Here is a 22877-nt window from a genome sequence, read left to right on the forward strand (position 1 = left end):
ATTCTAAGCCACAAAAAACCCTGGCTATATTCATTATTTACATTCACTTCAATCAGTTCATGAAAAAGTTAATTTTGGGCCCATTTCATAGTGTCCAATTCCGCTAACAGGGTAAAGACTGACAGTACTCTGACATGACAAGGTGTTTAACCAACCGAGATGAAATGCATAACAAAGTTTTGTAGCAGAAACTCACTAGCAAAGATGGAACAACACTTAATAAATGTTGCAGAGTGGTTTTCTATGACCGTGACAGAAGAATGAAAAGCTTTCAGTTGCTTCAAAATGTAGTCTCAGACTAGCATTTCTCCATCCTGAGGTAATAACCATTCGACATTGTCTGTTACTTATACTTTATATATTTTTATATATATATATATATATATATATATATATATATATATATATATATATATATATATATATATATATATATATATATATATATATATATGGTTATAAGATCATTATATGCACATACAACTTGTACTGTAATTATGCACAGCTGAAATCTACACAAAGTAAAATCCTTTCAGGTAGACAAACTTATAAATCAGTATACTGTGTTCAAAATGTTGCTGTTCCATTGCACTTTACTACTTGCCTTAGCTTTTACTGTATATGCCAGCATATTAACTTTTTTGTACACTAAAATAATTATTTTTCCTCTCTCTGCATATAGTTTGATACACAGTTACTCATTGTCAAATGCTTGCTTTAGACATAACAGATATTTTACACATTTTACACATTTTGAGTGCTGCAACTAGTTTTTGAAATACAGAAGGGGAGGGTTTGCTGCTGTTAGTTTTTCCTGTTACATGACCTGCATCGCTTTAGTTGGCATTTACAACATTTACAGCATTGAGTTTATTTGGCATGTGAAGACGTATTGTGTTTTACTGTCTTTCTACTGTGTCAGATTGTATTCTTGTTGCTGGCACCGTGTACTGCTGATACCCTTTGGGCAATATCAGAGGAAGGATAGTGTTTGTGAGCTTGTTTGTTTTGGATGTGCATGTGTGCTTGTGTGTTTAGTGAGGGGGAAGTGAACGCGATGTATAGGCATGAAGATGAAGAACAGCGGCTGACTGTGCCATCTCAACAAACCATTTAGATGTGCGTGATACTGTAAGCACAGAGTGGCTGCGCTATCAAACAAACACGCATACACACACATATGTGTCTGCCCCCCGGGCCCCTGTGGCGAGGTGGAGTGCATTAGCCTTCTGTGCCCTGGCAGGAGAGGATGTTGAGGGGGGGAGAGTGATGTGGGTGAGGTGGGGGTGGCAGGGAGGTTGCTGCGGTGAGGAAGTATGCTCAGTGCAGCACACGCAATCTGTCAGGTGCTGCTGCCATGATGGAGGCCACTAATGTCATCAACCTGCCTGCCTTGCTCATCTCACACACACACACACTCACTCGCATACACACCACAAACACACAAACAAACACACCTCATCCCACTGAGACTTTCGCCCACATGTTCGAAACATGCATCTGCCTTGAAGGTATCCTCGCTCACACACAAATGCTCACTTACAAAAACAAACACAGCACGCACATTAGCAGACACACCTGCCCTTATGCGAGTTTAAAGCTGAGCGAACAGCACTCTGCACTTCTCTCCACTCAAATATGAACTTAACATACCTTTATAAGGTATTCTCCGTTCTTTACACTGTTCACTTTCCCCTCTCATCCTCTCACTCTAACCCTCTTATCTTTCATGCCCATTGAGCTGACATTGGCTCCAGCTTTGCCAAAGATACTTGCACAGCTGGGATCCAATCACTAGTCTTTGGTTTAATGCCCCTGGACTGACAGCATTTCAACACCGCACTCTACTAATGCAGGATCTGCAGATAAAACAACAGCAGCCTTTGTTTGTTGTTGCTGTTGTGTAACCATCAAAATCACTCCTAACTCTTTTGGGAGTGTAAACAGCATCTGAGAAATTTGTACTGAAACCGGTCCTGTTCGTGTACTAGGAGATTCCAGCTATCTCATCCCAGATGTGTTTGTCTGTTTGCAGACATGGTCCAGTAGTAGTGCAACTAAAGATCATTCACCACCTTCCAACCAAAGAACATTGTCAGTTGTATTTGATGATGATCAGCTAAGTCTGAGCACTGCAGCTGCAGTCTTTAAACAGGTCCGTGGTGGTAGTAATTGTAGTAATAATATATCATTTACTTTTGCAAAAATTTGATTTATTATCATATTTTAGCAATAAATAGGTGTGTGGCTAAAAAAGAGGAACTGAGGCATATATTTCAGCTACAACATGCGATGCTCTGTTACAATCGAATGTTTTGCTGAGAGACCTTGGGTCCTGGCATTCATGGGTATGTTATTTTGACATGTACCACCCTACCTAACTGGAAAAACTGCTCAGGAATGGTTTGAGGAACACAATAGACAAGCCAAGGTGTTCAGCCTCTGAACCGCAGATCTCAATCCAACTGAACATCCACGGCAACGACTTTGAGCCACGTAGGCCCCACCCCTCAACCCACAGGACCCAAAGGATCCACTGCCAACACTGGTGAGGTTCCATGTTCATACCAGAGGTGCTTTGGCAGCACAAGGGGGAGCTATAAATCATTAGGCAGGTGGTTTTAATGTTGTGGCTGATGAGTGTACCTTTCCTCACCACAGGGCTTAGTTGAGTCAACCTCTTTTACAGCATACGTTGCGGAAAGAAAAGCACAGGTGAAACTGATAACATTAAAACTAATGTTCTAAAAGACATATTTTAATGGAATGTGCTTTAACTGTGGGTTTCCTGCTATGACAAATCAAAATGCTTGTCATGAAAAACACTTAGTGTCTGATCTTCCATAGCTCACAGAGAGTCACTACTAGCAGGAATAATTTAATACATCTGACATATTAGATGTTCATTATTTTGATACATCATACAGTATATGAAAAAAGTACATCAGCAATACAATATACACTACAAAAAAGAAATTCAGACTCTGTACGGGAGAAAGCATATCCGTTTTGAGGCAGTGCACACTGCAATGTCATAGTGAATGTAGGTGATAGAAGCACCATGACCTCTAAATGATTGTAGTGTGTTTGTTTACCATCGTCTTTCCTGCACTCCTTCAGTACATGCATCGCATTCTACCACTGAAAATCTTAGAAACATACATTCTGTTTGCTTTCATTTTTCTCCAATGTTACCAAGACTAATGATATAATTCTTCATTCTGATCTTGTATGCATAACTAATACCAGTTTATAGTGCATATATATGTTAAGGCAGAATGCATTAATAATAACTCTGCATTCAAAGTTAATATTCAGTTTCCTTCACAAGGAAAGTAGATGCCACAATTAAAAGTAGCAGAAATGTCAATAAGATGATTCCCAAAGACACAGCATAAGGGATGTATGTCTTCAGTGTGTGTTTCATAGTAGGTATGTGGGTGTCCAACTTACACATCATTTATATTTTAAACATATGTATATGCAAATGTATGATTTTGCCTGTGTGTTTGCTTGACAGCATGAATGCCTGTGGCTCAGTGACTCAGCAGTCTTGCTGAGTTAAAGCTGGTCCCAGTCTCCTTCCCTCTTTCCCTTCTGCTCCACATCTAATGAGATAATGGCATTTCCAGTGTCCTTCACAATCAGGCAACACCAAATCCCAGTTTCTTAGCCTGCTGGAGGCTTTCAGGTTTGGAGAGACTGACCACCTGTCTTCAGGCAGTGTTTTAATTTGGCTCAGCAACAGGCAGCAGCACTGTCCATCCCCTGCTCAGAAGCAGGAACTGTGGGGCTGAATAACCTGTGGTAGCCTGTCGCTCTATATTTTTTCCGACTTGCTGCACGAGCTGCAGGCTGGCCTGAGATTCTCTCGATGGAGCTGCGTCGCCCTCTACAGACAATAAGGGAACTACAGCAGTAGAATCAGTATAGAGCAGTTAGAGATTAATGAAAACAGGCCAGTCGACTGTAATTATTCTTTAGTTATTCTGTGTGGCACTGGTAAGGATGATTGCTAAATAAATAAATTATAAGAAATCTCTGGTTAACATTAAATGTTGATTAATAAAGTTCTAAATGATGTTTGAAAGCCTTCACAATTGGACTTGATGCCATTTTCTCAAACCTAAACACACTCCGCGTCTGGACTTGTTGAGGCGCTTTCGATAGGCTGAGAGGGAGTTTTGATCAGTTTTTAATTGCTTGGCATAAAAGGATGAATGGACCATTTCCTGCTTCTCAGTTAAATGATTAGCGAGATCAAAGACGACACTAATTGATATGACACCCAGTGAACCCAATGAGCACAGCCTCGGGTCAAAAAGAAACCTACTCCACCCACAGGAATGTTTGCGAGTACGTATGTGTGCATGGGTCCTGGCGTGGACACACTCACCTCTCCTATCTGAATGTGTGTTTCATCCACAGACTGCGAATAAGAATGAATGATCTCCTTCATGTGGAGAATGTGGCTTTCCTCAATGTCTTGGAATTTCTGGAACACAGGGTGATGATAGTTATGGAGTGGCAATGCAACAAGCCAGTCACTTGAAATCAAATTAAAAGCGTGCCAAAAAATCTGCATCATGTCTCATTAAACACATAAGAAAACAAAAATAAGTTGGGAGCAAAATCTAGCCAAGGAAACTTTGCTTCCTTATTCTGTGACTTTCAGTGTGTCTGTTTGGGTGGTCTATGGCCCTCACATACATTTTGGTCCTCATACAAGACGTCAGTTCTGGCAATGACAAATCTTAAATGCTGGTATTTACTTCCACTTGTGTCTGACTCTGGGCTTTTGGGGTAAACCAAGGAGAATGGGTATAAATAATCATAAACTAGAAAATCACAGTGTGGATGGAGAAGCAGATGAGCCTTTCTAACCACAAAAACACGGAGATAAAGAGCCACTTACTTCTGCATCTACACTTCTGAGACACAAATAAGACCATACTTTTGTCTTCTACTGCGATAACAGCTTAACAGCTTACATACGCTCACACACAGACACACTTAGACAAAGAGAACACACATGTAGGAGCTGCAGTGATGTCAGAGAGCACATGTGTTCAGTGTTTATAATATATGTCCACATGTGCTGCATTGGAGATGAGCCGTAGACTGTGATCCTGGGGAAGCAGCGCTGCAATGCTGCTTTCTCTGGGGGAAAACAAAAACACTGAGCTAACTGGAACCAGCTCGGGTGGCGGAGCTGCTGCGGTACAGGAGGATATGGAGGCCAAATTCTGTTGATCTGATTTTAATTTGGAGTTTATCTAATCAGCCCCTCAGATGGATCCAATCAGGGCTTTCCACAATGATTCCATTACAGAGGAAAAAACACAATCTGGAGATGATACAGAGAACAAAACATAGAACAGACACACACATAGGGCTGACAGATTACACAATAAAACTGTTGCATACCATGGAGATACACAATGGACAGAGTCTGTGAGCGAATATTTCATTATAGCACAGAGGATGGAAAGCCAGTTATCATAATACCTGTGCAGTTTCTGCCATCTTCTGTTCAAACTCTGACTTGGCCGTGGCATATTTTTCCACATAGGATTTGTAAGTCTCTGTGGCTTTTTTGGCTTTCACTCCAGCCTGCAAAGTGTAAACAAACAGATAAATGGCTATCATGAGTATGTATAATGTAGACAATGTCTTTCTGTTTTTTTTTTTGATAAATTCACAAATAGTCAAAAACAAAAAAAGCTGTTCTTAACTTCTGAAGCAAGAAGTGTCTGGGGTTGAAGTTTCAGTGTGGGCTGGAGTGTTAGAGCACTTCATCATGGCTTACTACCATACCATGATTATGTGGGTGTATGTATGTGCGAGCGTGACCTCCCACCTTGTCCACATCTCTCTGGGTGGCCCCCTCTTTGCGGAGGCGTTCCTGCTCCACGGTTTTGGCATTGTAGATCTCCTTAGACTTCTGCAGAGCCTGAGAGATGGTCTGGATGTTCTGGACAGCCTCCAGGGTGGACGCCACCTCTTCTTTTGTCTGAAAACAAACACGCCTTGTGCAGTAACTCAGCTAACAACAAGCTAAATAATAGGTGCAAGTCTCACTCATTGTTCTAATCTTGCACTGAGTATAATAAACAGTTAACACTTGTCCTGAAATACCCTTGTATATTATGGGAGTTTGAGAAAATAACAGACACAATTTCAGTGTAGACAGAGGTCCTTTATGACTCTAGTAAAGCACTGTTTCAGCTCCTCTGTTTCACTCTCCAGCATGTGACACAGACCTTTGGCGCAGTACAGCGGGAAGCAATTAAAGCTATATAGTAGCTATTAAAAAATGTATACAACTCTGCACTTGATGTGAACACAGAGCATTTGTTCTATTTTTACAGCCCTACATATTAACTTCAAGAGTTATAGGACATGAAAACAGAAATATAATCAAGGGGTAATGGCTTACAATTACAGAGACCACACAGTAAGCTCGCTTGGTCATTAGTTTTACTCATCAGCATCATCACTGAACCCTCTCAGTTACTCATTATGACACAGTTACGGTATAATGTAAACATCACAGGAGAAAGCAAAAGCTGGTAAAATCTTAAATTGCGTAAAGATTTGGAGCACCGACACCGGCACAGCTGTTAATTTTGTTATCAACACCGTTTACATACAGTATGCTTTGTAGCAGCATGTCAGCCAAGAAACATGAAGCGGAGAGAAGCAGGGAGTGTGGGAAAGTGACAGAGAGAGAAACGGTGACAGCCCTTTTGTCATGCTGAAAGCACAAACACAACTCTACTAATTCCAGTCTCCTATTTTACTTTGTGTTCTGTGGCTTCATGCATGAGATATGAGCGGCTTGTGTGTCCCAGTCAGGGGAGAGATAGAGGAGTGAGGTGTAAAAAATGCTTCACAGACAAACGCTGCACGCTACATTTTCTCAAGATGGAATCAAGCAAACTATTTCATGTTGTACATGGTCTAGTTTCAACTTCTTTGACTCTGGGGACAATAACTACAGAGTGAAACAATGGGTCTATATTTAAACAAGTAATTTTCCTTGGTGAGGACAAGCTTGTGGCAAAACTGGAGTGGCAAACCACTTGTAATAATTGCAAGAAAAACAGTTCAAGGGAGCAAGTGATGTGTGTGCACTTCAAGTATCAAAACTCAATGCTTTTATGATTCTTAAACAAAGACGAGTAAATCCTTAAACACTTGTGTTTACCACATCAGCAGTATTAGTAAAATTCTCAAACAGTTCAAACTTCAACGCCACCGTTTTCCTAATCCATTCTGCTCACCTTTTTGTGTGCTTTGGCCTGCTCTTCCACATACTTCTGAACCTCTTTTATAAGTTCCTGTAGTTTCCTCACAAGCTCCAGGTGACACGTGGCCAGCTTCTCTGTTGAGCTCTTGAACACATCCCACACTGGAGCAAATGTCCTGTGATGAAGGAGGGCATATTCATATTTGTTTTCACAGTAAAGCACCTTCCAGTTATGCACTCTTCCATTAATCTGACGGCATTTGAACATGTTGTCTTCATGTCACTTTGATAGCAATCTTACCATGGGAACAAGTGACATTTATGTATCCCTTTCCAGACCTCACAAGTCTGGAAAGGGATACCAACCTCACAACAGCATCTATTCACATTAATAGAGTTGTACATTAATTTCAACTAACTTTGAGTTGTGTGAAATGATTTAGGGAAAGTATTCCATATTTCAGCGTGAATATTGTTTCATTAACATCACAAGCAAAAAAGACAAAGTCTGTGTGCCTTTTGTTGCCAGACGCCTCACCTCTCCAAAATCACAAAACCCTTTTTGTATATCTTAACCTTTGCCTCATTCACTTTGTTGTACAATTTCACATCTTTTAAAACTGAGAAGTTCAAAACAATAACATTTTACTGCGTTGAAAACACAGCTGTAACAGGTCAGAATAATGGAATTCCTTATTGTAGCCCAGGTTTTGCTAACATGTTAACAGGAGCTGAAGCTTTGTTTGTTGATTCCAGCTGTTTGTTGGAGATATTCCTCTGAATTTATTCCTGCAGCATCAGACAGCAACAGATTTTAAACGAGCACATCCGAAGCAAGAAAATTGTACACAAATCCAATACTTCTAATTGGAAATGATCTAAGACACTGTTTACAGGAGTGACTGGAATTCAACACTTTAGACAGAACACAGTAACAGTTTACCTTTAAATCATCTGTCACGCAGTTGAGTCTAGAGCTCCATTACAGCTTTAAGAATGTTCTTATGTTGTGAAAGTCGACTCATACCAAGTCTTTTTATTACAGAGATTTTTGTGTTTCATAGCAGGGTATTATTTTGCACTTTTGCGTGCATGGATGCTTCCCATAACAAGCCTATACATAGAACATGACCTAACAATTAAAGTAACTATCAAAATATGGCAAATAACAATAAAAATTAATTTTATGGCACCATAAAATGCTGTAGTTCAATTAATAATTATTACTCATGGACAGAATTTTCTGTATTTAGGAAATCGAAAATAAACTATTTAGGTAGATAAGCTTGTTGTTAGCATAGATTCAGGCACAAATGTACTGTGGCTCTTTCTGTCAGTGTCAAGGGTATGTCTGCCTGAAACTGTGAGGAACATTATCGTCAAAGAGACCCAAGTTTGAATGTCAGAATGCCTTTCACAGATTGGTGAAGCAGCAATGGCACGTATCCTTCTCTGAACATAGTTTCATTAATACATTCTGATATCTTCTTAGAAAAGCTACAGAGATGTTTGCACTCACCCAAGTTGAGAAAAGTTGCCAGCTGACTTGGCAAGTTTGGTCATTGACCTGGCATAAGCCTCTTCAATAGTACTCCTAAAAGAGAGCCAAAACACAACAAGACACAATGTTTAACACATGGATCACATCAGCGTAAATGATAAAAAAGAAACTGTTCAAGTAAACTTGAGTTTATGCTGTCATGTCAATGATGTCACAACATCTTTTTTGCCTTTAAAAACCATTGTAGTATCGAGTAAAGATAAAGTTTTCCAAAGTGTTTGCAACTAGGTTATGGCTCAAACGGGGCATGTCACTGAACATCAGAGGATCCCAGCCAAAAACACCCACTTAGAAATTGCAACATAAATGTCTGACCACATGCTCTGTGTGTGGGCAAATACATGTGGTTTGGCTTGTGATTTGTTCATAAACCTCATGTTGAAGATGACAGAGTATGAAAGCTGCTGTTTGAGTTTCCTGCTCCTCTCAATTTCCCTTTTTATTCCTTCATTCTGCAACAAAGTGACAGCAGGAAAAACTGCAGCAATGTTATAGTGAAAGCCTGAATTATGGATGTCTCATTTAGCAGCCTCTCTCTGCAGCAGTCATGCCACAGCACAGGGTCAGCCAGGGGGAAACGGGACAAATGTGCACATACACAGACACACACAGGTACACACAAATATCTCACAAACAAACAACACACAGGATGCAACAGGCTAGAGATGCATTATAGGCAACATTTCCACTTCCACATCTTTGTGTGAGGGCAGAATGTCAGTTTATTTTTGTACTCTATCATGTAGTAAATACTGTCAGAGTGCCAACAGTAACTTCTGCCTTTTAGCAATATCCTAAATAACTTAGTGTTTGTACTTTTAAACCAGGACAAGCGAAAGCAAAAGTTGACATGCAAATTGTGTCTTGCACATTGTCGACACACACAATATTTACACAGATTATAGTTTTTTGCAACTCTTTTTCTATATTAGAACTCTTACTTTTTGACTTTATATTCTGACATGCACATCATTGTAAAAGTGAGCTTTCATTTGTTAGTAAATGCTTTCCTGTTCCTGTATTTTGAAGTGCCAGCTTCTGTGTGGATCTTACATACATCAATCTACCAAAACATTAAACTACTACTGAAAGGTGAAGTGATAAACATTGACCATTTTGCTACAATGCAATATTTAGCTGGGGAAGCTCAGGTCCTCTGCAGGACAATCTACCCCTCCATGCTATAAAAATTGCTCCAGAACAGTTCAAGGACCATGATAAAGAGGCCTCCAAACTCCCCAGTTCCCAACCCAATCAAGCATCCATGGGAGGGAACACAAGAAGTCAAATCTACAGAGGCCCCATCCCACAATTCAAAGGACCCAAATGACCCAAAGGACTAACTGCCAATGTCCCAGTGGCACAACAGGACACCCCTAAGGATCTTGTTTCCATGCTCCAATGATTCACATCTGTTTTGGTGTAATGAAGTGGGACCTACATAATATTAGGCAGGTGGTTTTAGTGCTGTAAATGATCAGTGTAAAGTCTACAGTTTGAACTCTGTAGCCCAAATGCAACTTGGGATTGAGATGATCTTGGTTAAAAATGGAAATCTTGAATTCTGTGTAGATACTGACTGTAAATGAAGAAGAGGCCAAAGATCATCTGTGGTCAAAACACTGTCAATCCAAATGTTGACCACAGATTGTCTTGGTGGTGAAAGTTCATACTTTGGGAACAGTCATTTGAGAGAAAGACCATAAAGATACAAAACTTAAAGACAGCTTTAATGACAACTAGCCCTGTCCGCTGAGTTAGTTGTAAGGACAATGCAGTTGTGTCCCAAATCAATACATGCTGATCCTAAACAGGGTTTGAACAGGGAGTGTACTCATACTACAAATTGCTAGCAATAAGTGGCAGGTTTTTCAGGGTACAGTTCTATTCTCCAACAGTGCATTGACCAAAAAAAATGTGGAACTGTTCAAAAAGAAACATTCTAATGTCGTTTAGTCATGTGTAATTCACTGAGATTACTTGATATTATTCACTGTTAGCACAGTATAAAGAATGTTGATTTGGTATACTAACAGATACAACACTATATTATGACAACAGCATGTGGTATATACTCCATAGAATTAGGATGCAGCATGGATTTGAAACAGAAAAAAAGCTAATATTTCAATCTTGAACTAATCATCCTCTTCAGGTCACTTCTTCACCTGTAGAGGGTCATCTCCCAGTGAATCAAGTCCACTTAGAAACTGAGTGTGAGCCAACCGTGTGTAGACATTTTGCAATACTTCAGTGCAGAAAATTAAACCTAAGAGATCTTGGATGTGTTTGTTACCTTTGGGGACTGATAATATTGTCTTATCCTTAAAATTCTTATACAACTGGGAATTAAGTGACCAACTCACAAGATAATAGGAATATAGTAGGAACATAGAGCACAATATATTTTTATCCACCAGATGGAGCCATAGTGCAGTTTTTCAGAAAACAGAAACCATAACATCACCACATAAAAGTTCAACTTGGAAGCTGGCACAAAGTAGACAGAGAGTTATGTGCCAGTAAGCAAAATAAACAGTGATGGTACAAAAATAAACGCTACCTGACCTTATGTCTCCTTCATGAATAATGCATTGGTTCTTTTAATTGTGTAGAATAAACAACCGCATGCCTCCAGACTGCGAAGAGTGTTAATATTTAAATACAGTGAAAAGCTAAAAGATGATTTATCACAACAAAAGACTTCAGAAAGTTTAAGCATTGCAGGCAAACTTGACAAATGGTTTACTAGCTAATGGCAAGGGACATTCATCAAGAGAAACTTGCATTCTATTTTTGTAAAATTCTTTTAAAATGAGGTGGTTTTCAATTGCAGCCACCTGCGATCAAAGGAAGAAAATGGGCTGGAGTATGAAAAGTATCCATGTGAAATAACAGTGTTAATGGCCAAAGGAAAAGTAAAGAACAGAAGATGATTTTCTCCAAGTTTATGCCAATATTTTTATCAACAATACCCAATGAAATGTCATCATTCGTTATTAATAATACTTCGCAGTCATCCTTCAGTAAACACAATCTGCTGAGCACATCAAATCCTGCACAATGTCTGAATGCATTCCTCAATGTTAGGTAAATGGCGGAATCCACGGTGGAATTCCAGTGGGAGACCATCTATCATGGGGCAGGTTATAAACTTACACCTCTCACACAGCGAAGCTAATCTTTATGGAGGTGGGAAGGATTTGAAACGAAGCTATTATTATGGTATTATCAAGCCGCAGAGGCTGGTGGACTGTAACATAATGCCAGCTGACAGGTGGGCTCAGGTTTCGGCTGCTTTGACAAAGAAGCTAGGTTTGCATAGTATTCACAGTTGTATACATTCATCACAATATTGTAGTAATTTTACAGATTAATTTTCATGACAAATACAGCTATACCTGTTTTGATGTTAGAGCCGGAACTAACACAACTGACTGATTAATCATTTCAGCCATTTTCATGCAACAATAGTGAAAAAAATACTAAATATTCTGTTGTTTCAGCTTCACAACGCTTATGTTATATAACTAGTTAAATGAATGTCTTTGAGATTTGGACTGAAAAGTTGTAGCGTAGATTTTGACATTTAATTGGCTGTCATTAATCACTGAACTGAAAACATAACAGGGATCAATAAATTGTTAGTTGCAGCACTAGAACAGCTTCATATGGTTCACACCTGTAGCAAACAGGAAAATTCAAAGTGAATATCTGCTATCAGTGCCAGCTATGAACTTGGATGTTATTACAAGGATAATACAAGGAACTGGAGCTGCAGGTGCAGACTGGGAGATATATTTAAATACCAAGAAAAACCACATGATGGGAAAGAAAAGGTACACACGGTAAAACTGGTCAATTAGTAACGTGTTTAACGTGTTATATAAACCATGTTATTCTCTTCAGAGTCGGACTAAGTGACGCGTATCAGACCACTGCTTCTTACCTTTCTCTGATGAAGTCTGTCAGCTCCTTGGTGGAAATTTGGCCATGCTTCATGTTATGGTACAGCACATCAAAGCCATTATTTTTTTCCCCCTGCATTTCAGGGACAAAACAATGCAGACAAAGATTACTCACCGGAAAAAAGTTTAACAAGCAATAACAATACGTCAGCTATAGATCAGACATTACCGAGAAGGCTTTTTCTAACAACAGCATTCTCATTGTCTGCATAGCTTCTAGCTGCATTTGCAGCAGCTTCTGGTCAACCATACTCATCTCTGCCATGTTGAGAAAAGTGAATATTAAAAAGGTGTAAAATGACAGCCAACAGGTCTAAGGATAGAGTCGATAATGTAAGACAGCCGAACAACTGTCTGTGTTGCTGTAACCATGTCACTGGGTAACCAGGGTGTCCAGTTGCGCTGATGCTTAAAAAATGCAAGTGCACCATTGAATAATTAATAGGAAAGAAAAATGCTGAGTTTAGATACAAAATATTTGATAATCACAATGCTTTATGGTACAAATACGTGAACCCTTCCTGCTGCTAGTAACAATGATTTTTGTTTTGCATATCTAAACAATCAATAGTGGTGTACATGGTAAAAGGGAAATATATAAAAGCTGGAAGGTATGGCAAGCGTTCAATGGACCATTTTTTAATAAAAATTTGCATGGATGAACGCTCTTACTTGATTATTTTGCTGTATGACAGCCAACAAATAATGAAAAACTGCAGAATAGAAATGGCCAACTGGGTTTTTATCAATACATTGTTTACCCAGTAAAAAGCCCTAACAACGTCCTGCTTAATATGTAACTTAATACTCATAAAAGGAAAAAATTTAGAAATCTTCATCAAGATTGCTTGTACACATTATGTGTTTTTGAAAAAATTACTCCGCCAAGGACATGGCGGAGTTATGTGACGATCGGCGTACCTGTGCCTGTTAATCTGTGAATCTGTCTGTCTGTCCGTGCACAAAATTACTCAAAAACAGATGGATTTGGATTAAATTTTCAGGGAAGGTCAGAAATGATACAAGGACCAAGTCATTAGATTTTGGCAGTGATCCGGCTTATAGTCTGGATCTACAGATTTGTTAAAGATTTCTGCATCATTGCGAGATAGGGTCACGTCGTCACTGTACCAATGACAACAAGAGAACGCTGGGCCAGCTGCCGGCTGATGATCACATGATTGTGATCCTACTACAAATCCATCGCTGTGATCTTATCGGGACTTATCAGTCGGAAGCCTTACGACTGAGCTGCCTTGGCGGAGTACAATGCTCTCTGAGTGCTTTTCTTGTTGTATATTGTGATAATATTTTTTTTTTTTTTTTTTTTACTGACAAATATACCCTTATTAGCGACAACATCAAATCGTGAATAAACTTTGGATCATGGCATTCATGTAGGTGTTACTTTGACACATACCACCCACCTAAACATTGCTGCAGACCAGCACACCCTTGTCGGCAACTGCACTCACAGAGAGCATCTATCTTTTGCAGGTAGATGCTAATGCCACACTGCAAAAACTGCTCTGAAACATCTCAACAAAGAGCCCAAGGTGTTCACTTTGCCTCCAAACTCACCAGATCTCAGGCCAATCAAGCATCTGGGGGATGCACTGGAAAACACCCGATCAATGGAGGCTCAACTCCGCGAAATATAGGCCAAAGGATTTGCTACCAATGTCCTGGTACCACACACCACAGGACACTTCTGAAGGTGTTCCGTGGTGTGGACTGACAAGAAAGTTGGCACATGTAAACTGACAGCACAATCAATAAATCAATCATTCTGACAGCCTGCTGAATCAGAGAAGAAATTACATTTATAGACTTGTGGAACTTTGTAGGAATGACTCTGATGGGGTTGGGGTTGTATATAAGGTAGGAGCACCATTGGTTTGGGAAAACTGCAGGGTTCTGAATCATGACTCTAATTCAATAGCTGTCCATCAGTACTAAATGGCCTACACTCTAAACTTTTGCAACATAGTATTGCAGCTACAATGATTAACTGATCAATCAATTGAAATTTTCAGGGAAGGTCAGAAATGATACAAGGTCCAAGTCATTAGATTTTGGCAGTGATCCAGCTTATAGTCTGGATCCATGGATTTGTTAAAGATTTCCGCATCATTGCGAGATAGCGTCACGTCGTCACTGTAACAATGACAACTCACTCATCAACTATAAAATTAACCATCAACTACTTCGATAAATGATGAATTGGTGTAATTAGTCAAGAATGAGAGTGGAAATTCTTTGATTCCAGCTTCTTAAATGTGAATATTTTTAACTCCTCTATGAGAGTAAACTAAATATCTCTGAGTTGTTGAGAAGACAAGACATTGAAGGGCATCAGCTTGGCTTTGGAAAACACTGCTCAAAATTTTTCACCATGATCTAACATTTTATAGACCCAACATCTAATCCATGAATCGAGACAATAAGCAACACATTAATGATTAAAATAATCATTAGTTACAGCCCTGCATATTATTGTTGACACAGAATAATTTACAGTCTCCTTGTCACTTCTGAAAAGAGAAGGAGAAAAAAATACTTTACTTCCTCATTCCCTCATTAGGCTGTCTTCTGTGTGAGAGGAAACATACAAACCATAGCTTGAAGCTAGGAAGTACCGATGAGAAAACACTGAAGATCTGATAGAAAAATCACACCATAAAAACAGCAACATGACTGACAGGTTTTGACTGTCATTACCTGTTACAGGTTGTTGTGTAACATCTTGGCAGACAGTGAATACTGATTAATTCTGACGAATCAGTGGGAGGGCAGAAGCGATAACTTCACTTGACATAAGGCCAAAAGAAGACGAAGAAGGCAGCACATACTTTTTCTAAAATATAGGCCTACATCATGATAAGAACATGCCTGTTCACTGCAGTTCATCCTCATTCTTGTACGAATGTGTCGGCCAACTTTGTTTCACCGCAACCCGAGACTATCACAGATATTTCCTAGTTCCTGGACTGGTCCACTGTCAGCAGTTTGGTCTACATTACAGCTGCCTGGTTTTTCCACAAGGACAAAGATGAAAGTTCAGGAGGTTTGTGTCAAAAAGCTCAATGCTAGCTCCAACAGAGATATATTTACAGAGCAAACAGACATTAAAAGAGAAGCATCCTTCTCTGGGTTACAGTTCTCTGGCCTACATTTCACTCCAGTGAGCAGACCACTGAGATGTGCTTCCTGTTGTATGATAACAATTTCAGATAGGTACAAGTTTAGCTGTTACCCTGCAGACAGCATGACATGCAAGGTACCACACACATTAGATGTCAAGGAGGAATAGTAACAATACACATTCACAACAACTACACTACACTGCTGAAACGCCAAGAAACACAAAGTCAGAGACATAATTGGCCAATCAGTCTACAAAACAGGGAAGTGACGAAAATAAGTGAAAACACAGCTCCAAACAGCAACAGGAAAAAGGTTCATTCTGTGCAACAGCTATGATCACATGGGCTGTGATATCAGTGAATACAAACAAAAAAATAAAAACAAACACAGGAAAAAGCTATGGGCGTTTTCACAAGTTACAATACTGGAACTGATTGTGAAAAATATAATCTTACAAAGCAGTAGTCAGGAATATAAAGACATCACCCTGAACTACCTGATTTGGGATTTTGAAGTTAACTACTAATGACTGTTTTAGAACTGTACTATTTCAACATAAGCAGCAGCAGGGAGATGTGATACCGGAGTACTGCAGTTTCTCAAAGTCCTCGTCTGGAGACTCATTGACGAAAACCCTCATACAGAGTGTTTAATATTCCAACCACACATTGTGAAATTCAAAAGTACTCATTACGCTTGGACTGAGATGAAGCGGTTTTTAACTCTCAGTCCCACCCCAAAGAGAGGATAACATGGGGAGAAGTTAGGACACGTCAATCATGGTTTGTTTGAGCAACAGTGCAGTTTGCAGCTGAGACAGCTTCCTATAAACTGATAGAGTTCATTAAAAAAAATAAAAATAGAAGAGAGAGAGAGTGAACAGTGTCAGCTCCATTATTGCCGCCGACAGAAAACAGATCTCAAAATGAATTCAAATCCCAGCTGTGACACGCTGCACTACGCCTGCACTGCACAGACTACAAGGCACTCCGTGTCTTTGTATGCTTTAGGTCGACAAAAAAATGCAGGTAATAGCTCTGCGACTAGACAGCTTACGTTATGGTTGAATGTGCACCATTGCTTATGCTGTGAAGAGTGGTTTCACTCAAAGAAAAAAGCCAGCAACCTCAGCTTCTGTTAAATCCATAACCCTATAATTCCTGTTCACCTTTTGTTGGCAATATAAACATTCAAAACAGTCATTTTTTATGGGTCGACAGGTTTTGTTAGAGATTACACAAATGCTGATTATTAGCAATTGAGGAGACTTACAATCAAAAGCTGGAAGTGATATACATTCTCAGTAAAAATTCAAATATTGGTGTCATTTGACAACTTAGATAACACAAACTTTGTTGAAATGCCATTGTTTACTGATGTTTTACATATGTTCAATTAAAAGAGACCATTTGACATTTATCTGTCAGTGGTAATAGGCTACTACTCATGATATGTATCAAATAAGACATTGCTCAAGACCGTAGAGTAGTAACTATGAATAGAGACAGGAGGCTGCATCAGAGCCAAAGAAACATAATTTTAAATTTTTTTATTTAATTGGAAATTGGTTTTTAAAAAAATAACACTACAGATAATCAGAAAAATGCTGAATACTAAATTCAATAATCGGCCTGGTTGATAGTCAACTGACCAAATTCTGAGGGAATAACTACTACAGATATATCTTGTTTTAGCTTCTCAAACGTCTTAATATTTACATATTTTGATTGTTTTGAAAGATAATATTGGACAGTTGTGACTACAGCAATATGAAAGCACAGCCTCAGGCACTGGGAAACTCTAAAGGACATTTTTCATAATTTTCTGACATCTTGCAGACTAAACAATTAACTGCAACAACAATCACGTTCGGTATGTAATTATAAGTCCATTAAGCTATCAGTCGATCTATGAAAAACAAATAAGCATCTGTTTTGATAACTGCGCAATTATTTGTCATTTTCAAGAAAAAAATACCAATACCTCCCTTATTCTCACATCTCAAAATCTGACATTTTTAAGCATTTGTGCTAGTAAACGTGAATATATTTTGACTTATTAGACATTTTTCACTATTTTCTGCTATTTTAGTCCTCTGCACAGGACTTAGGTTCAACTTTTGTTGTGTGCTTCCATAAATCTGACTATGACCAAATGACTTACCATTCACTCCGGAAAAAAAGGGAAATGACCAGCAGATTATTCAATAATGAATCAATTAACAGTTAATAAATTGCTGTGGAGGAAATTCTATCCCATATGTATAACACATGGCTCTCTCATCAGCACACAGCCTCCTGAGCCAATGAGAGATTTCAGTGAGCAGAGCCTGAGACGCAAGCAGTGATATCAGCTCTGACTTCTGAAGCCATGTATGTAAAACATACCACGCATGCTTTTAAAAGTCTATGGTTGATTTGCACAGAACAATATGCAATATGTAATTACAAGCTAAAATCCATACAAAAAGAAACTGACATTCTTAATCTGAAACACCACCTTAAAGATAAAGATAAACAAAACCACAGTGCTGCAGTTTATCATGTAACATCTGCTGGGCAGAGGAGGACAGGAATTCACTTTCTTTCTGTTGGAGTACAATACCAGTCTCAATATCCTGTGTGTGGGGAATCAAGTGTTTATTGCCTGACAGGCAGTAATGTAAGCCAGGACATGGAAAGAGCCCTGGTTAGCTCAGTATTATACTGCTCCTTCCAACAACCAAAGAAAATGAACTCAGCTCAAGAGTAAATTAATGCTTCCCCTAATTTCTGGTGCCAAGTTGTTGTACTCATAAGATTGTCTGCATCTCTTCAGTGATAATATTTCAGTAATCAACACTGATTGTCATGCTTTTCAGTTAAACAACATATGTAGGATGTGTAAAAAAAAAGTCACAATAGGGTTCAGTGTAGAAGATTACATTATGGAGGCAGAAAAATGGGACTACTTTAACCTATTTCTCTTTAGGTGAAAGGAAAACTAAGCAAAATCTACTTTGTCCTGACTGTTCAAGTCACTACTGTAGGTGTATTTATTACATAATAGTGCAAAATGTACTAGGAGCTGGGTTAATGTGTTATAGGAAGCTTTAGTGAGTTCATCTCCACCAGCAACTGAGTAATCCAAGGAAAATAAAACATGAGATTAAGAGCTGGCATGATGTCTTTTCCAGTTCTGGGTGAATGTTCAGGTGAAAGCAGTGGAAAAAAGTGTGACTGCACTTTTCTGTTCAGGAATGAAAACATGGCTAAACAAGACACCTTCTTTCCTTGCAGACTGTAAACGATGGTCCTGTGCAGACCCCCGAGCAGGTAGACAGCAGTTTGGCATCGGAGCTTCTGCCCTCCCTCAGTCATGTGACCAGAGAAGTCAGGGAGCGGCGCACTGAGCTATCACAACTCATCAGACCAACAGCAACACATGCAACTGTAGTATGCGGTAAGCACACACAGGCTGGGCTTTGTTTGTGGTAGAAACATAAATATAGAAAACCACTACCTACAGTTAAGGATGTGACATCAAAAGGGCACATCCTAGGACAGGTTAACCTCTCACAGCTTGTGACTCATTCAACCACCTCGAAATCCAGCTTTTATTCATTCGTTTAAGAACAGTGGAACACGAGCATTAAAAGCTAATGACATAAAAGCATTATTTCTATTCTTTATATTCTCTATTTTTAAAGCGAAACCAAAAGTAATGCTAATTTTCAGCCGAGAGCAACAGTTTGGGGTTGTAACACTACAAACAACTCTGCAAGACCTTCCTCGAAAGACAAAGATACAAAGCAATATGCAAGCTTGTGCATGTGTATTTGAGCTGAAGAAGGGAAGCAACATGAAGGAAATGTGTCACCACTGTTCATTTCTTTTCTCATGTCAGTCTTTGTTATGGTATTGTGACATTTCTCATGTCTGATTCTCGACTTGTGGGGGTGTGACTGAGACTTGCACAGTAAACTATGTGAAAACCTATTAGACCACACACACAAAACACAGACGGCAAAGAGCAGAAGGCCAAGAGAAGGCTGTTGGCTGTATCAACACTGTTTGCTTATCACACTGCCATCTTATTTTCCCATGACATACTGGAGGCTAACAGAGTGCACGTTAAACATAAGCTCATCAAATTTTCCATTAAGTATTAGGCCAGCTACTGGCAGCTACACCAAGCCACTGACTGACACATTTCAGCACGTCTCACATGCTGCACTGATGCTACAAAACGTTCATCAATACACCACAGTTAACTCACTACTCAAGCTCATTTCACGCACAGAAAAAAAGGGAAATGAGACGAAGCCTGCAACTAAATCTAGTGAGCGGAAATGTTGCAGTCAGTGACCACTCAAGTGCTGCAACTCTGACAGAGAAACAATATTGCGGTACCATGTCTGGCTCCTAATTCCTAAAGAACTTGTTTATTCAGCTGAGGAGAGATATTGTCTATGCCAGAGATTCAAGCCAAGATTAGAGACAAGGGAAAAAGCCAACGAAAATGCCTCTGAAAACACCACAGAGTGAAAGCACATGGGGAGAAATCTGTGTGAGAGTTCCTGCCTGCTTTGCAAAATCAAAATAGAGCCGAAAAATGTTCAGATCCGATAGCCTTGTGTGTGTGTGTGTGTGTGTGTGTGTGTGTGTGTGTGTGTGTGTGTGTGTGTGTGTGTGTGTGTGTGTGTGTGTGTCTGCTTGTGGTGATGATTTGTAGTCAAGTCAAAGGGAAATGGATGCATCTCCTAATGCCAAGTATGTGTGTGTGTGTGTCCTGCATGTTAAACACACAGCTGATCGCTGCCATCACTGGATTCTCTTGTGGCTCACTGCAGGGCACAAAGGGCAGATTGAAGAATCAGGAGCGTCTCTGCTCTCCTCTTTTCCATTTAGCTGATGATGAAGTCTCCTTCAGAAAAAGCAGCTTTGCATGGTAAGAGCTCTGGACTTTCCAATTACTGAAAGTACTGAGCTGCATGTAATTTTAAATAAACATTATATTAGCTTTGAAAGCTGTAGATCCCGTACAGGCTGCATCACCTGGAGATAAGGTGAAGTGAGGCTAAAAACTAGGGCAGTAATTTCCCACCTTTGGGAAGACAGAGATCCAGCAGAAAGCACTTTCACAGCTTACAAAACAGACATGTGTGAACTTCTGTACAAACACAGCAATACTAAAGTCATTCAGCATGTAAAAAATATGTGTTTTGGCAGGATTTGTTGGGTTTTCCTCATGTAGATCAACACTGTAGGGCCTTTACCTTAACATGTAAAATGTAAATTCACAACACCAATCTTATTACTCTACTGGAAAGTCCTTTGGCTCAACAGATGTTGTTTAAATGTGCTACATAATAACAGTGACTTGAACTGAGTCAGAGCACTACATTTCCCAAAACTCTAAGCAGATCACTGAAACGTGAAAATGCAATAACACATTTATTAGCAAATATCTCACATATTCAGTCATCCTGTTTCAATGTAGCTATTGGTCACAACCCCTTGGTGTAAAACGATGGTCAACTAGAGAGTACTCAGCATTTCTAACAGCTCTGATTTAAGTCAATATAAGACGAAAAATCAACCTGATGCAGTGGCTACAGCACAATATATGGCTCTGGTTTAGAACATTAGCTGGGATAAAGAAGCTATGGTGTGAGTTGTTTTTACTTTTAATGACAGTTTTTGTAGCTTTACGAAAATAGGTAAAGGCTGAATCAGGAACGACGACAGGTTTTTACTTTTCCACCTGCTTTGACACAGCCACGTCAAATTATTATCGAAACAGAAACGACCCTTAGATAGCACATAGCTCTAGTTAAACAGAACGTAAGCTAAATGTCCCGCACAGTATGAGTCTGTGAATGTTTTTGAAGCTGTTCTAAGTTGCTAAACATCTGGCCTCTCACTGAAACTTTGTTACGGAAGAAAATGACGCGTACGGCGAAGGGTTGTGATTGACAGCAGCAGCGTCCAATAGTATTCCTGGAAATGACCATAAACATTCCAAGCAATCCGGGCGCAGCCAATTACCGGACGCAGGGGTGTATTCTTTGGGGTTTCAAGTTAGATAGCTTCACAGAGGCCCAAACCCCGGGGTGGCAAAATAATCGGCGAAGAAAATTAGCCATGGCCGCGGGGCAGCTGCCCAGTGAGTCCGGTGGCACCGGACACCGCTACTTCAGCGGGATCGAGCCAACGAACCGGCCGACTACCTCCGCAACGAGAATGCTACTAAAGTCCTTGCTGACATGAACATGATAGGGAGGCAACACAGCAAGAGAATAATGAGGAATAGCGCCGGTGTAAACACGGTGAATAAAAAGCAGCACCTACCCAGAAATTCTCTAGGAAGTACGGCGTTATCATCTTGCTTTACTCCTCTTCGCCGCAACTCTTAAGTTTGTCGTAATGCAACTTTTAAATCATCCACTGTCCTCCCCCCGTCTCTGTTCTATCTGCCTTTCCCCGTTTTCCTCCTCTCCCCTTTCTTCTCCCTCCCCACCTTCAGACTCCACCTCCGCTCGGCTGTACTGCGTCTCTCCCCTCTGGTTTCTTCCCGTACAAATCAGACTTTGGGTGGAAGAAACAGCGCTACCAATGGCGGTTAGACGCACCAGGGGAACGACGGGCTGTCTCTGGGCGAAATGCTGCCTTCAGGTGTCCCCCGTAAATTCCTGTACACTGAATATGATGCAGCAGCACATTCCTGGTAAATTGGGCAAGGAGTTAATGATTAAAATGACTAAAAACAGAAAATATGCAAAAAATAAATAAACATAATACCCATAAAACTAAACAGTGTCGCGTTACTGCATTTTCGACACAACATATGAGCACATTGTTCTAAAGCTTTTTAATGATACCTGTTGAGACGTCACTTTCCGACAGGGATTTTTTACTTCAACAACAAAAATAATGTATAACAGCGACAATAATAGCAATAATAATAC

General features: G+C 39.7%; 1 protein-coding gene across 11 annotated transcripts in view; it reads right to left on the reverse strand.

Annotated features, from left to right (window-relative positions):
* fcho2 (FCH and mu domain containing endocytic adaptor 2) overlaps positions 1 to 22450 on the reverse strand; it is a 47233-nt gene extending 24783 nt beyond the window's left edge. For 3 of the 11 annotated variants that reach the window (XM_055019255.1, XM_055019258.1, XM_055019257.1), the window contains exons 1-7: positions 22261 to 22449; positions 12763 to 12854; positions 8772 to 8846; positions 7287 to 7428; positions 5861 to 6013; positions 5509 to 5613; positions 4397 to 4495 (exon numbers count right to left, since the gene is read on the reverse strand). In XM_055019255.1, coding sequence (XP_054875230.1) covers positions 4397 to 4495; positions 5509 to 5613; positions 5861 to 6013; positions 7287 to 7428; positions 8772 to 8846; positions 12763 to 12854; positions 22261 to 22293 — 699 coding nt within the window. In that variant the 5' untranslated portion in view covers positions 22294 to 22449. Of the gene's footprint in view, positions 1 to 4396; positions 4496 to 5508; positions 5614 to 5860; positions 6014 to 7286; positions 7429 to 8771; positions 8847 to 12762; positions 12855 to 22260 lie in introns of all 11 variants that reach the window. The other 8 variants (XM_055019256.1, XM_055019254.1, XM_055019259.1 and 5 more) reach the window with 6 other exon arrangements.
* Between the last annotated feature and the right edge of the window lie 427 nt (positions 22451 to 22877).

Source organism: Amphiprion ocellaris, chromosome 17 (genome assembly GCF_022539595.1).
Source record: "Amphiprion ocellaris isolate individual 3 ecotype Okinawa chromosome 17, ASM2253959v1, whole genome shotgun sequence".
NCBI lineage: Eukaryota > Metazoa > Chordata > Actinopteri > Pomacentridae > Amphiprion > Amphiprion ocellaris.